At 33.1% G+C, this 15418-nt stretch overlaps 1 protein-coding gene across 1 annotated transcript; it reads right to left on the bottom strand.

Annotated features, from left to right (window-relative positions):
* Positions 1-9755: 9755 nt before the first annotated feature.
* Positions 9756-14948, bottom strand: LOC140446699 (uncharacterized). Its single transcript, XM_072539296.1, has one exon. The coding sequence runs from the start codon at positions 14946-14948 to the stop codon at positions 9756-9758; it is 5193 nt and encodes a 1730-aa protein (XP_072395397.1).
* Positions 14949-15418: the final 470 nt, after the last annotated feature.

Raw genomic sequence — 15418 nt, 5'->3', positions numbered from 1 at the left:
GATTTCTAGAGGCAGATAGTAGAATGTTTTTATTGCTGACTAAGGTCCTGTTCTTGCATCTACAATAATTCATGTTCCGACATGATGTTCCGGATGACTTTATCTACAATGTCGGTTCTAAGAACCACTAATTATATCCCGATGTATCTCAGTTCGATTTTAACACATCGTACGTTTTCGCCTGTCGCTTTCTTCAGTATGGGAACTCTCGATATAGTCCTCATAAATGACTGGTCCAGGGAACGTTTACTCAGCACTGACCTTATTGCCCCCGTATCGAAGGTAAAATTGCATACGTGACCAGTGACAAGTCTATTGGCAACACTTTTATTGTTTATCTTACCCAGTTATTCCTCTTTGTATCTGACAGTCCAATTAATTACTATTTAAATGGAAATAAGCCACAATTAAAGGTTAAAATACGTTTATTGACGTTTCAATTTCCACTTCGGAAATCGTTCTCAAAATACAAATATTAGTAAATTAAACAAATTTTGTTTTTTGTTACTTAGTGAAAAATTCTTCTAATAATTTAATTTTATCTGACTCATCTATATTGACAATTCAGACATACATTATACATTTAATCAAGTTAAAGTTGATTTCATGTAATCGAATGAACTATCTTATAAGTAAAGTCGTCCCAGAAACGCAACTCAACAATATTGGCAATATCATTTTAAAGTCGTCTACTTTATGTATAATGTATGTCTGAATTGTCAACATAGATGAGTCAGATAAAATTAAATTATTAGAAGAATTTTTCACTAAGTAACAAAAAACAAAATTTGTTTAATTTACTAATGTTTGTATTTTGAGAACGATTTCCGAAGTGGAAATTGAAACGTCAATAAACGTATTTTAACCTTTAATTGTGGCTTATTCCCATTTAAATACTAATTAATTTAAAATGCCACAAGAAAATAGCTTCAGAACAATATGACAGTCCAATAACTAAAATTGCGTTTTTATTATTTATATACTTATTTATTTTTACCCTTCTTATTTTTTTTCGTATTAAAGTTTACTTATGCAGCTTACTAAATTATAGTTCTGTCTATTTTTTAATATATTCACTATAATTATATTACAGTAAACTTATTATTACTTACTATTATTATTAATTATGCAGCTTAATATAGTTCTGTCTATTTTTTATTATATTTACCTACTATAGTTAACTTTGTAAAATTTTAATAATAATCTATAACGTTGACTACAATGCCATGCGGCGGAGAAAAGCTGAAATACCGTAAATTATGGATAGCGAGCGTTCAAGAGTTACAGAACTTCCAGTTGAGAGATTGGATCGGATCGATATAGCTCTTTGGCGTAGGTTAGGGGTTATAAGTAGCATACCATTTTTAACGGTTATTGTAATTTTTTTATTTAGGACTATTGCTCTTTATTTTATTTGTTAACGACTTGCCAGATTGTATTAAATATTGTAACAGCTTAATGTGTGTCGATGATTTTAAACTTTTTAAAACAATCTCTAATAAGAAAGATGCAACCAAATTGCAAGATGATCTAAGATCAGTTATTCAATGGTTTAACGATTCAAAAATTATAAAAAGTGCGCAGTAGTTTCATAGACGCGAAAACTCAATAGTGTTATTGAAGATTATTATATTATTGATGATCGAGTTGAGAGAGTAAGTGTTATGAAGGATCTTGGAGTTAAATTCCAAATCAACATGAAATTCAATATACACTTTTATGAAATAACTAACAGAGCTTATCGTGCTTTGGGTTTTGTCAGTAGAAATAGCAAACATTTCAGAATAAGCACAATTATAAAACTCTATAATGCCCTGGTGAGCCTATGGAATATGCTTCAATCATCTGGTCGCCTACTGCATTTTCAAACTCAGAAATAATTGAAAAAGTGCAAAAACGATTTTTAAGATTTCTATACGTAAGGAAAAATAAGAAATATCCATATGTGGTCTCATACAGGGTAATGTTAGACTCATTTCAGTTGCAGTCACTTGCCACTAGAAGAAACAGTCAGGCCATTATGTTCGTATACTTGATTGTTAACAGTATTAAGTACACAACAAAATTAAGACCTAAAAAATATAATACAGGTGCAATTAGAAAAAGTCTTTAGGATAACTTATGTTTTCACAAGTTATCTTAAAGACAAAAACACAATCGTTTTCAAGGGGACGACAATTACCTTTTCCTTGACACACTACATTCATTGGACCATCCTCTCACTTTGTATTATATATGTATTGTGTATCTCTGGAAATGGATAATGACTTTAGGCATCATATTTTGAAAGAGCACAATAGTTTCAGAAATTATATAGCAAGTGAAAAGGAGAAACGGACCGTCTGCATCCAATATGATGGTTTTTAATTACGATTTTGAACTCGAACTTTCAGCTACTTGCACCGCTAATAAATGTAAAATGCAACTCGATAGATGTAGACGTACCCATTAATTTTTGTTTGTAGAGACAAATCTTCAGAAACATCACAAAAGGCAGCAGTAAACAACTGGTAGTAGGAAATTGTGTATAGGGAGCCTAGATTTTTCGATGATTTCTTATTTAAAGAGAAAATTGCAAACTTTACTCATTGCACGCGGAATTGGATGCGGACGCACATTGGATGCGGAAGAGCACACCCAGAAGGTACTTATAGTAGTTGTATAAACATAATTGATTTGTGAAGATACAATTCGACAAAAAGAAGAAGATATAATCATTAGATAAATGATAACCTGGCATTTTGACACTTTTTTTGTTTATTATCTTCTTCTTCTTCTTATCCCGTCCCCATTAACGGAGGTTGGCGACCACATTTTTAAAAGCTAGCTTCTCTGTCTTTTGCAACGTGGAATAATTCTTCTACAGTCATGTTTGTCCAGTCTCGAATATTTCGCAGCCATGACTTCCTCTTTCTACCTATTCCCTTTTTGCCATCGACTCTACCCTGCATGATGACCTGCAGAAGACTATATTTATCATTCCTCAGTATGTGTCCAAGGTATGCAGTCTTGCGTACTTTTATTATTCTCAACAATTTTTTGTCTCGACCCATCCTTCTCAGCACTTCCTCATTGGTGACCCTGGCAATCCATGGAATTCTCAACATTCTCTGGTATATCCAAAGTTCAAAGGCTTCAAGCTTCTTAACTATTTGAGCTTTTAATGTCCATTTTTCTACCCCGTACAATAGTAGCGACCAGACGTAACATTCAACAAACCTCAGTCTCAGCGCAGTATTCAGATTTTTGTCACTGAACAATTGCTTGAATTTTAAGAACGCTGCCCTTGCCTTTGTTAATTATAAATAGTGGCCATTATACTCGTGATGGTTTTAAGATCATACAGAACTAAACTAAAACTTTAAATACCATTCATTTCGATTTCTTTAACATGTACTTACAACATCAGTTATCAATAGTACTTATTGTGAGTACAATTCAATTTACGTCCTCAAATTGTGGGTCAATGCAAAGATGATTTTGATCCAAGCCATAAGTGTTTAAAAGAGTCAAATGAAATTAGAGACAATATTGAAAATGAAATGCTTAATACTTCCCATATGGTGCTAATAGAAAGTACAATTTATAAAGAACCAAAATTTTTGTCTTATTTTGCAACCTTCTAAGCAAAGATTAAGGAAAAAACATTTGAAAAACGCCATTTTGAAGGTTTTTATATGACTTTATTTAGTCTTAACGTATTACTCCTAAATTTGTTTTAGATATTTTACTTTTTGATGATAGCCGACAAAAGTGAAAATTTACGGCTTTTTGACCTTAATTAGTTAATAACCAATTAAGTCTAAAAAATAGACTGCAGGAAACATATATTTTTTTGTTACAGAGGTTAATAAACGCAAAACTGTCGTTTGCTTGGTTGGTTCAGTGTCGCAAAGAGGCTACTTTTTTGCTTATTTCTCTGGCTCATTAGTTGGCAAACGCATATTCGGTAATATTTATTTACAGTAGTCTCTCTTTATAACGATTCCCTATATAACGATAATTTCTCTATAACGATGAAAATAGTAAACATTGGTTGGTTCGCCATAAGGAAAATGTATTAATTCTTTCTCTATACCGATATCGTTCTCTCTTTATAGCGATGACTTTTCAGCGTTCAATAGTCGATGGCAAATGTGTTATTGTGTTTCAAGTTCAGACTACCTGAGTCACGAGTGGCAAGGTCATTGTCCAACTGTTGTTTTGTTTTGCGCTTAAGGAATGCGGCCACCCATTCTACTCATTCTTATCAGACGGTTAAGTGACTCGCTTTTATTGTTCGGGCGGCGTGCCTAACTGTTATCACACAAACGTTGTCATCTATTGACGACTTTTTATTTCCAGTTTGAGTTGTATCTCAGTGTGTCAACAGTGAACATGTTTTCGAAAAAGCGTAAAGTGCTCTCGGTGGAGGAAAAAGTATCGATAACTCGAGCAATAGAGAAAGGTGAAAAGCAATCGGATGTCGTTCGCTGTAAGGGGCTGTCTCAATCAACTGTGGCTACGATATGAAAGGACACAAAAAAGTGGCTTGAAGCGGACATGTAGGGCGGTAGCAGGAAGAAGTTGCGGAAACCTCAGCACGAAGATTTAGATCGCGCTATGCTTCAGTGGTTCCAGCACCAGCATATGAACCATATTCCACTTTCTTGGCCTGTGGTCAGGACAAAAGCTAAGATTTTTGAAACTGAGCTTGTAATTGAGAATTTCAAGGCATCTGAGGGTTGGCTGAGCAAGTGGAAGCTGCCGCACAAGATAAACTACGGGCAAATCCGCGGAGAGGCTCGCGATGTTAACAAAAACGTAACGGATGATTGGCTAGAAAACGTGTGGCCTGGACTGAAGGAACGATATACGTTAGACGACATTTTCAATACTGATGAGACTGGATTGTTTTTAAAAATGACACCAAACAGAACTTTAAAATTTAAATCGGAAAAGTGCGTTGGTGGAAAGCTCTCTAAGGAACGCATTACAGTTTTAGTGGCCGCTAACATGACAGGTTCGGTGAAGCGAAAATTGTTAGTGATAGGGAACTTGAAAAACCAACGTTGCTTTAAAAACATAAAAATCTACCGGTGACCTATAAAGTAAACAAGAGTACGTGGATGACTCCGGAAATTTTTGAAGAAGAATAATAAAGTGGGATATCGAGCTTAAAGGGAAAAAAATTCTTCTGCATGTAGACAATTATCCTGCTCTTTCTGCACTGTGCGACCTTCAAAATATTGAACTTTGTGTTCCACCAGCAAACACAATTAGTGTCCTTCAGCCCATGGGCCAAAGTGTCATCAAGAGTTTGAAAAACCATTACAGGAGAAGACTTTTGATGGAATTGGTTGAGAACAATGACGATCTTAAACTAAACATTCTTGACGCCATCCTAATGGTTAGTAAATCCTGGGACGAGGTGACGAGCAATACAATAAAACATTCCTTCAAACACGCAGGATGGCTGGAAGATCAAGGATTGACTGATGATAAAGATGACCTGCCATTAGATGTTTGGGCCAGACAGTTTGAACTTACTATCACCTACGGACCGGAAAAGCTAACAGATTTTGAAGAAGTTGATGAAAATATAGCTACAACATCTGGACTTTCTGACGAGGGCATCCTACAAGCAGTTCGTGTAGAAGAAGTAAACAGTGACCCGGAAGTGGAAGCCAGAACCAGCTCCGACTCCTCAGCAGGCATTGGATGGGGAAAAAGTACAGCATCGATTCTTCATCCACTAGGAAGACGATATGAGTGCTGTGGAAGATTCTACTGTGCTGGACAAGGTCAGGTCAGTTCTGTGGAAAGGGAAAAGGAAACAGACCAAGTGACAGACTTTTTTGGTAATGTAGGCTAAATATATTTTACAGTAGCATATTATCTTGTTATTGTACAGTACACATGTTTTAATTGTAGTCATTTTTTTTATACTGTATTGTTTATATTATTCTTTAATAAATCTGTGTGGTGTACAATACACTGTTAATTCATTTATATTAGTTTTGATAAATTTTTTAAATTAAAATAGGTTATTTAGTACAGTATTATTAATATTAGAGTACCGAATTTTGTCTCTCTATGTATTACGCTCTCTACTTATAACGATGAAAATTCCCGGTCCCTTGTATATCGTTATAGAGAGAGTGGACTGTATTACAAACATTTACTTTCCATTTCGTAAATACATTCCTTTGGATTTATAATTAATTCATTTAAAGCTACACATTAAATGTTTTTATTATGTTTATTTCGTAGATTACCAGAATCTATACAATTCTTGTTAATAACTGTTTTTATTTTAAAGAATAAATGTACTAATTCATTTTTTATATTTATTAAATGCAAGTACTGATCTGCTACTACTGAACCTTTAAACATCAAAAATGTTTTCAGAGATAATTCAAAACAATTATCTATTTTTTTTAATTAAAGTAATCATGAAAGATAAAAATTTGTTGTTACAATATATAAGATCTTAATGGAAACGTATTCGCGGTCGTTGAAATTGACGAGAGAAAATTATCTTCCTCGAAAATTGTATAAAACTCTGCCTTCGTTGGCATTCAGATTATTTCATTGTTCGAATACATTTATTTGAATCCCATTCAGAAAACACAATGGAGTACTTTTCGGATGTTCATCTCAACCTATGGAACAATCTACCGTTTCACAATTGATTCGGGTTTCAATTCGTTCAAAAAAAAAACTGTTTTTATTCCGGAGGTTTAACGCATGATGAACTTTCATCAACAACCAATTTAATAAATGAGGCATTAGTAATTAATAAATTAAAAAAAAATACTCTTCTATACACACACATAACTATGTATATACATATATACAGGGTGGTTCTTAAGTAATCGTACAAACAGAAACCGTAGATTCTGCACTTTAAAGTATTACGATTTAAGCGAACTTGCTTGAATCAAATGTTAATATTAAGAAAGATACAGGATGTTAAAGTGAAAATTTAAAATTTTATTTTTCGCTATAACTTTTACATTTGTACATATTTTTGTACAAAAATTTAAAATTGGATGTTTTTAAGTAGGATTAATTATAATTTTATACACACTTTAATGTAACTGATAGAGGGCGCTACATATGCCCCATCATCATCATCAATGACGCTACAACTCTTCGTGAGTCTTTGCCGCGTTTACTATTGCCTTCCATGTTTGTCGGTCCTGTACCAGTAATTCCCATTGTCCCAAAAAATATTAAAGATACATTATTTTCACAAAGAAAAGGTATACCTGTTAGTAATCCCAAAATTCAACCGTTTTCGAGATAATCGCATTTTATAAGTCAGCTGCATAATAATTCTTAGTTGTGATATTTGTGCAGTAAAGCACTGAATACCTGCAGAAAAGCATATTTCAGAAAACAACTTAAAGATGATAATGTAATATTACAAAATGCTCTGTGATGGCTACTAAATGTCTTATTAAAGAAAAGATTCTTCATCTTCTTCTTTAGGTGAAGTGTCCGTATTCAGACGTTGGCTGTCATTATGTTTACAATTTTCCTTTACTATCGCTTGTTAAGTTTCAATACTGACGTTGTATTACTTTTTCTCTATTGTAAAATGCTAAAAACCCGAAATGTGTGGTTTATGCAAGATGGTACACCACCACATTCTAGAGAGAATGCAGTGAGAACATACTTAAATACAACTTTTCTTAAAGTTTCTTGGCAATGTGGTGAGATATTAATATAATTATTTAATTCATAAAAAATCCCAAAAGAATACTTATTATTTATTACGTTAATTGTGTATCCATTTTTATTAGGACAATTATAAACTAGAGCACAGATATTGAAAAACACATATATGTCTTGTTTTAAAATACTTTTGCTACAAATCTAACCTTAAAGACTCAGCATTTTTACAAAAACATCATCGTTAGCCTAATAACCCATATTGTTATAAATATAGTAAACACACAGGCAATTTAATTCAGCATAATATTAGTTCGTTAGTTAATCATAATAGTCCATTTGTTCGAGATGTAATTATAGTTACTTGTAATCTATAACGTAATCATATAAATAAGTAATGTCGTCGATAGGTTATTCCGTGTGTACATAAGTAACCAATGAACGAGATACAATCACAGTTTAATACATTATTTAACCTCTGCGACAAGTAAGATGTAGTTCCATAATATACCATAAGATTTGGATGTGTATCCAAAAGAGTATACTCATCCATTAAACATTATAGCCACCACGTAGCTCAGAATTTTTTCCGCTTGATTTTGATGTATGGGGCGCATTAAAACCACGTGTCTATAAGAATCCCATAAACATTCGCAACCAACCATGGGCATAATAAATAGCAGCAGTTTCTTTAAAACCAATGACGCTATTTAATATGAGACGATATTTTATGGAATATATTTAGTTTAACTGGTACTTTGTTTGTCTTCTGTTCTTTGTCTAAATGGAAAGAAAATTAGAGGCTTATAAAGGGAACAGGAAGGATTCCGAAAAAGTTACGGAACAAATGACCATCTACAAAGTATAAAAACCCTAATAGAGAAAGCAGTGGAATACAATAAACCTCTAGTTCTAATATTTATCGATTTTCACAAAGCCTTTGACACAGTTGAGCTAAGCAAAATATTACAGGCGCTTAAAGAATGCAGGCTAGATTACAGATATACTAAATTATTATACAAAATATACCTGCAGGCAAAAACCACTGTCAGATTACATACTAACGGCAATCGCATAAAAATAGAACGGGGGGTTAGACAAGGAGACCCAATGTCACCTAAACTTTTTAATACGGTGCTAGAACATGCTTTTAAGAATTTGGATTGGATGACAAAGGGAATAAAAATAGATGAATAATATCTAAACAACTTACGTTTCGCCGATGATATACTTATAATAGCTGAAGATTTAGGTACTTATGGCAAGAGAGATGGTACAGGAACTCGTTGTGGCTACAGAAAATGTAGGTTTAAATATAAATATCTTAAAAACAAAAATCATGACCAATTTGGTACCCAACCAGAACATCAGTATTGATGGGAAAGAAGTAGAACTCGTAGATAGATATAAATACCTGGGACATGAAATTATGATTGGCAGGGATAACCAAACTCATGAACTGAAAAGATGGTACAGGAACTCGTTGTGGCTACAGAAAATGTAGGTTTAAATATAAATATCTCGAAAACAAAAATCATGACCAATTTGGTACCCAACCAGAACATCAGTATTGGTGGGAAAGAAATAGAACTCGTAGATAGATATAAATACCTGGGACATGCAATTATGATTGGCAGGGATAATCAGACTCATGAACCGAAGAGAAGAATCGGCCTTGGGTGGGCAGCATTTGGAAAACTGAGAGAAACTTTTAAAAGTGAGCTCTTCACATGCATAAAGAGAGAGGTATTTATATAGAGTTATTGTTAATTCTGACTTCAATATAGATGGACTGTAGTAATAAAAAACTGGTGATTGCACTATATTTGAGATTTTATTAACACTACTGAATGTACTCATAAACTAATATAATTAAAACGAAATATGTATGTCTTATTTTAATGTAACCAAAAATTGTAATGTTCTAAAAGTCCTCTGTCTTTTTTCTTGCGCATGCGGTTGTTTTCACACTTCTTTTAATGCGCCACTTCCGTCAGTGGAGTTCAGCCACACACAGGACCGGCTTAGTTTTTAAGTGAATGAATCACAATCTTAACATACTCCCCCCTTTTGAACAGCATGTTCAAAAATTCTTATCAAAACACATCGTCATTAGGAGAAGGGAGCGGACAAATTTTCGAAACGCCCCGTTTAAAAGTATTGTGCGAAGTTTTTATAGTCACTACCCGCACTACACCATCATCGCCTGGATGGACATCAACAATTCTTCCCAAAATCCATTTAATAGAAGGCAGGTTATCATGCTTTACGACGACCAGGTCACCAATATTGACATCCATTTTCCCAGTTTTCCATTTGTGTCGTTTCTGCAGTTCAGAGAGATAAAAACAGGACCATCTTTTCCAAAAGCTTTGATTCATTTGCTGCAATAATTGAAATCTGGACAGCCGGTTAATTGTAATACTTTCATATAGTGGGTCAGGAGGTGATGTGAGAGCATGTCCAATCAATAGGTGAGAAGGGGTAATTGGGTTTAAATCGTTGGGATCTGAGGACATAGGATACAAAGGTCTAGAGTTTAATGTTGCCTCAATTTGCGTTAATAGTGTTGAATACTCCTCAAATGTTAAAATAGATTCTCCTATTACTCTGTGGAGATGATGTTTAATGTTTTTGATATTTGACTCCCAAAGACCTCCAAAATGTGGAGTATTTGGTGGAATAAAATGCCACGAAATTTTTTGCTGTGAACAGATTGTAACAAACTCAGATTGAGAATTTTCTAAAAACTTATATAACTTTTGCAGCTCTTTATAAGCTCCAACAAAATTAGATCCATTATCGGAATATAAATGATTAGGAGTACCACGTCGAGCGGCAAACCTTCTAAATGTAGCAAGAAATGCTTCACTCGTTAACTCAGTGACCAGCTCAATGTGAACACCCTTAGTGGCAAAACATATAAATAAACAAATATATGCCTTATAAGTTTTATAAGGTCGGCCCTTTCTATCACGCAATAGTACTGGACCAGCGTAATCAATTCCAGTATTTGCAAAAGGTTTTGAAATTTGAACCCTATGTTTAGGGAGGTCAGCCATGATTGAGGCGGTTTGTCTAGGTTTATTTTTAAAACATTGTATGCAATTTCGTACCACCTTCTTGGCAAGACACATGCCAGCAGTCGCCCAGAACTTCTCACGTACTGAAAACAATAAAAGTTGTGGACCTGCATGTTGTAATCGTAAATGTTCGGCGTGAAATATTAATTTAGTGAATAAATGTTTACCATCTAGGAGATATGGATGCTTTTCATCAAATGACAAAGAGGAATTTTTAAGTCTACCCCCTACTCTCAGAAAACTGTTTGAATCTAAGAATGGACTTAGAGAAAGTAACCTATGTTTATGAGGCAAATTTTTTTGTTGACTAATAATAGAAATTTCATTTTTAAAACTTTCCTTTTGTGCTAATTTAGTTAAACATAACATACTGTTTTCCATCTCTAGAACGCTAAGAGGACCTTTTGTCCTTGTACGTTCCTTTAGGTTTGTAATGAAGCGTAAGCAATATGCAAAAACTCGTTTTAATCTATTAAGAGAGGAGAACCGTTGAAACAATAATAATTGTTCGGTAACAACAAGCGTGTGACAAATTTTACGGATTTCTGGAAGCTCCTTGTTATCTCCAGCTTGAAATAATCGTGGCCAGAATGGTTTTTCATATAAAAATGAGGGTCCATTCCACCATACCTTGCAATTGGATAGTTCATCTGGATACATGCCACGAGATGCTACATCAGCAGGATTTTCTTTAGTATTGACATAGCTCCAATTCGATATATTGCTCAGCGTTTGAATTTCTGAGACCCTATTGCTTACAAAAACTTGTAGTTTATTGGCCTCTGTATTCAACCACCACAATACTATCTGAGAATCGCACCAATAAAAAACATTACATTGACATGTAAGTGCGTTTGACACTTGATTGACTAAGCGAGCTAGTGCTAAAGCACCACATAACTCTAATCTAGGAACCGTTAATACTTTTATAGGTGACACTCTGGTTTTGGAACATAGCAATCTGACATACACTGTTCCATTTTCATCAACCGTTCGAACATATAAAACTGCACTATAAGCATCTTTGCTAGCATCACTGAAGGCATGCAGCTCCATGTGAACTATTTTATCACACATAATATACCTGGGAATATTTATTTTATTAAGAACAGACAATTTTGATTTAAATGTTACCCATTTATTGAGCAGGTCTCGTGGTAGTTCATCATCCCAATCTAAATCAAGCAACCATAATTGTTGAATTAATATCTTAACTAGAATAATACATGGACTTATTAAACCTAAAGGGTCATATATCTTAGCAATATTACTAAGTAAACTTCTTTTAGTAATAGGTTGTTTATTACTGGATGTTGAAACATTGTATGTTAAGACATCAGTATTACTAATCCATTGAATTCCTAAAGTTTTAAGCCTATCACTCTCTCCTAGTTCTAATATACTAAACTCATCAGATGTATCTTGTAAACCCTTTAAAATATCTTGGCTATTAGAAGCCCATTTTCTTAATTTAAATGAAGCTGATTTTAATATCATCGAAATTTGATTACAAATTTCTATTCCATGTTCTTCACTGGTGAAGCCAGTTATTAAATCATCTACATACATGTCACGGTCAATCAATTCACTAGCAATTGGGTAATCATGTTTATAGTCAGAAGCTAATTGTTTTATGCATTTTATGGCCAAATAGGGAGCACTAGTCGTACCATAAGTAACTGTTTGCAACTCAAATGGTGCGAGGTCCTCATTAGGATTTTGTCGCCAAAGAATGTTTTGTAAATATCTTTCTTCAGGGTGTATCAAATTTTGACGGTACATTTTTTCCACATCAGCAATTACAACAAACTTGTGCTGTCTAAACCTCAACATAATTTTAAATATATCATTCTGAATGGCTGGCCCAGTATATTGGATATCATTTAATGATATCCCAGAATCGGTTTTAGCCGAACCATCAAATACAATCCTAACGTCAGTAGTAAGACTGTCTTCACGGAAAACAGCAAAATGGGGTAAAAAACATCGAAATTGACTGGATTCCTTTTGTGTTAATTGCCTCATATGTTGCAAGTTTAAATACTCATCCATAAATTTAGAGTATTTGCTTTTTAAAACATCATTCTTTTCCAATTTTTTCTCTTGAAACAGCAGTCTTTTAACAGCTAAGTTTTTTGATTCCCCTAATTGAGTGGCTTCTAATTTTAGTGGAAAACGAACAATAAATTTTCCAGAAGGATCTCGAGAAACTGTTTTATTGAAATAGTCCTCACAAAACAAATCTTCCTGTGACATCTGTTTCTGTTCATGATGAATCTCCTCGACAAACCAGAACTTTTGAAGATCGTCATTTATTAAAAAATTGCAATTAACCTCTTTTTTCATAGGAATATTTATCGGACCTGATACTACATAGCCAAAGACAGTATTAACTAGATGAGGTAGATTTCGACCGAGGTTTATTCTTTCATTTAGTACAATCCCCCAAAATAAATCCGCTCCAATTAATAGATCAACATTTCTAGGACAATTAAACATAGGATTAGCAAGTGCAATGCCTTCAGGAATGTGCCAATTAGAAATATCGAAGTTACAAGATGGTAAATTACTTGAGATTCTTTCAACAATGATACAGTTTAGGACAGTTTGAAAGTTATGAATAGTAGATTTTATTAGTACCTCACATTTGTACCGTAAATTAGAATTAATACCAGCGATACCAGATACTGATACATCAATGCGATTGGTTTTCAAATTTAATTTTTTACACAAATTGTCAGATATAAATGAACACTGACTACCCACATCCAAGATGGCTTGGACTTTATGAAATTTACCTGTCTTATCTTGAACATCAACAATTGCAGTAGGTAAAATAACATAATTGTCATTAAATACAGTATTACCACAAATAATGGATGACCCATTGAACTGATCACTTTGTTTAGATTCTGAGTTAACAAAATCCTCAGAATTGTTTTGATTATCAGCAGAATTGTTATTAAAGGAGTTAGATTTCTTATGATGTAATAATGAATTGTGCTTACCCTTACAAAACTTACAGTTTCCTTTCTGGCAGTGTGTATTAAAATGGCCATGACATAAACAATTAGTACACAGTTTCAATTGTTTTATTTTGTGCCATCTTTCAGCTACTGACAATTTTAAAAATTGGTCACAAGTATAAATAGAATGTTTTTGTTTGCAATAATTACATTTTAGTTCCCAAGTATTTTCTGAACTGCTAGCTAAAAATGAATGATGACGTGTTTTACTTTTATGACCACTTAGTCGCGTGTCTTTATTTTCTCTAGTGCTATTTGTTTCTATTGTTTCCAAAAAATCTGCTCTATTTTTCAAAAACTCAAAAAAACTAGCTAAACTCGGCAACATCTTATCTGTACGTGATTGCTCCCATTCCCGATTTGTATTTTTATCTAGCTTTAAAGAAATCATATGAACAATCATAGCATCCCAATGCTCAGTAGGAAGTTGCAATGTTTTTAACGCCCTAATATGCTTGTTTACATAATCAATAAGCCCTCTTAACCCTACTGCTGATTCTTTGGGTAAGGACTCAATTTCAAATAAATGTTTTAAATGATTATTAACTAACAATCTTTTATTGTCAAATCGGTCACACAATAACTGCCAGGCATCCTGGTAATTATGTGCTGCAAATTCTAAACTTTGGATAATTTTCAAGGCTTCTTCACCTAAGCATGACCTTAAATAGTGATATTTTTGAATTTCTGAAAGCGTAAGGTTGTTATGAAAAAGTGCTTCAAATGTATCTTTGAATTCTAGCCATTTATTAAATTCACAATTAAAAGAAGGGCATTTAATGGGTGGTAATTTAATTGCATTTTCGTTAAAAGATTGACTATTATTATTTACTGACCCTAAGGTTTGGGGAATTGAATTACTTTCAATCTTTTTAACAACCTCTTGTGTCCTAGCTACACAATCTATTAGAGTGTTTAAAAATATGTCTGCCTCTTCACGTTGTGCCTCAAGTTCATCGTCTGGACAAATGTCCTCAATCACGGCTTGAATCTCTTCAAATTCCGTTTCTAATGATTCTACTTTACCTAATCTGATTTTTAATTCTATTATCTCTTTATTATCAAATTCTTGATTTGTTAGAAATCGATTATATAATGGTTCAAAATAGTTTTGAAATTTAGTTAGCTTATGTTTAATACCTCCACGCTTCCGTATCTTTGCATTTAAATTAGCGGCCATCCTGTATTCTTTTATGCAGAATAATTATTTAGTATATAATAGTAATAGATCCAACTTTATTAGAGCTCAATGAATAAATCGATAACTTTTATAATTATAACCAATATATTTATTACAGCAAATAAGAAGTAGCTGTTAATGTTAATATTAAAATTGTAATTGTTTATAATCACTTTTTATTGTTGTTTTGCCTTAGGAATTTGAGATGACTATAATTGCGTTTAACTGTGTTTAATGGTTTAATTCTCGATATCATACATGAACATAATAGTGAGATACCCTTATAATAGCTATGTGTATTTAATATAGAAATATTAAACTCAAAGAATAATAAAAATGGAAATAAAACATACACATTTAAATGAAAAAAAACATTGAAAATAGCTTTACAAGTAGAATTGATATTATATTATATATTTGATTTTGTATTGATAATTGATATTGTATTATATGTATAGACAATTGTTAAA

The sequence above is a fragment of the Diabrotica undecimpunctata genome, chromosome 7, assembly GCF_040954645.1.
Source record: "Diabrotica undecimpunctata isolate CICGRU chromosome 7, icDiaUnde3, whole genome shotgun sequence".
Lineage (NCBI taxonomy): Eukaryota > Metazoa > Arthropoda > Insecta > Coleoptera > Chrysomelidae > Diabrotica > Diabrotica undecimpunctata.
Note: the sequence above shows the minus strand (reverse complement) of the source record. Positions and strands in the feature narration are given on the sequence as shown.

Coding starts and splice junctions, on each gene's coding strand:
- LOC140446699 (XM_072539296.1), bottom strand. CDS start 14,948: ATGGCCGCTAATTTAAATGCAAAGATACGGAAGCGTGGAGGTATTAAA.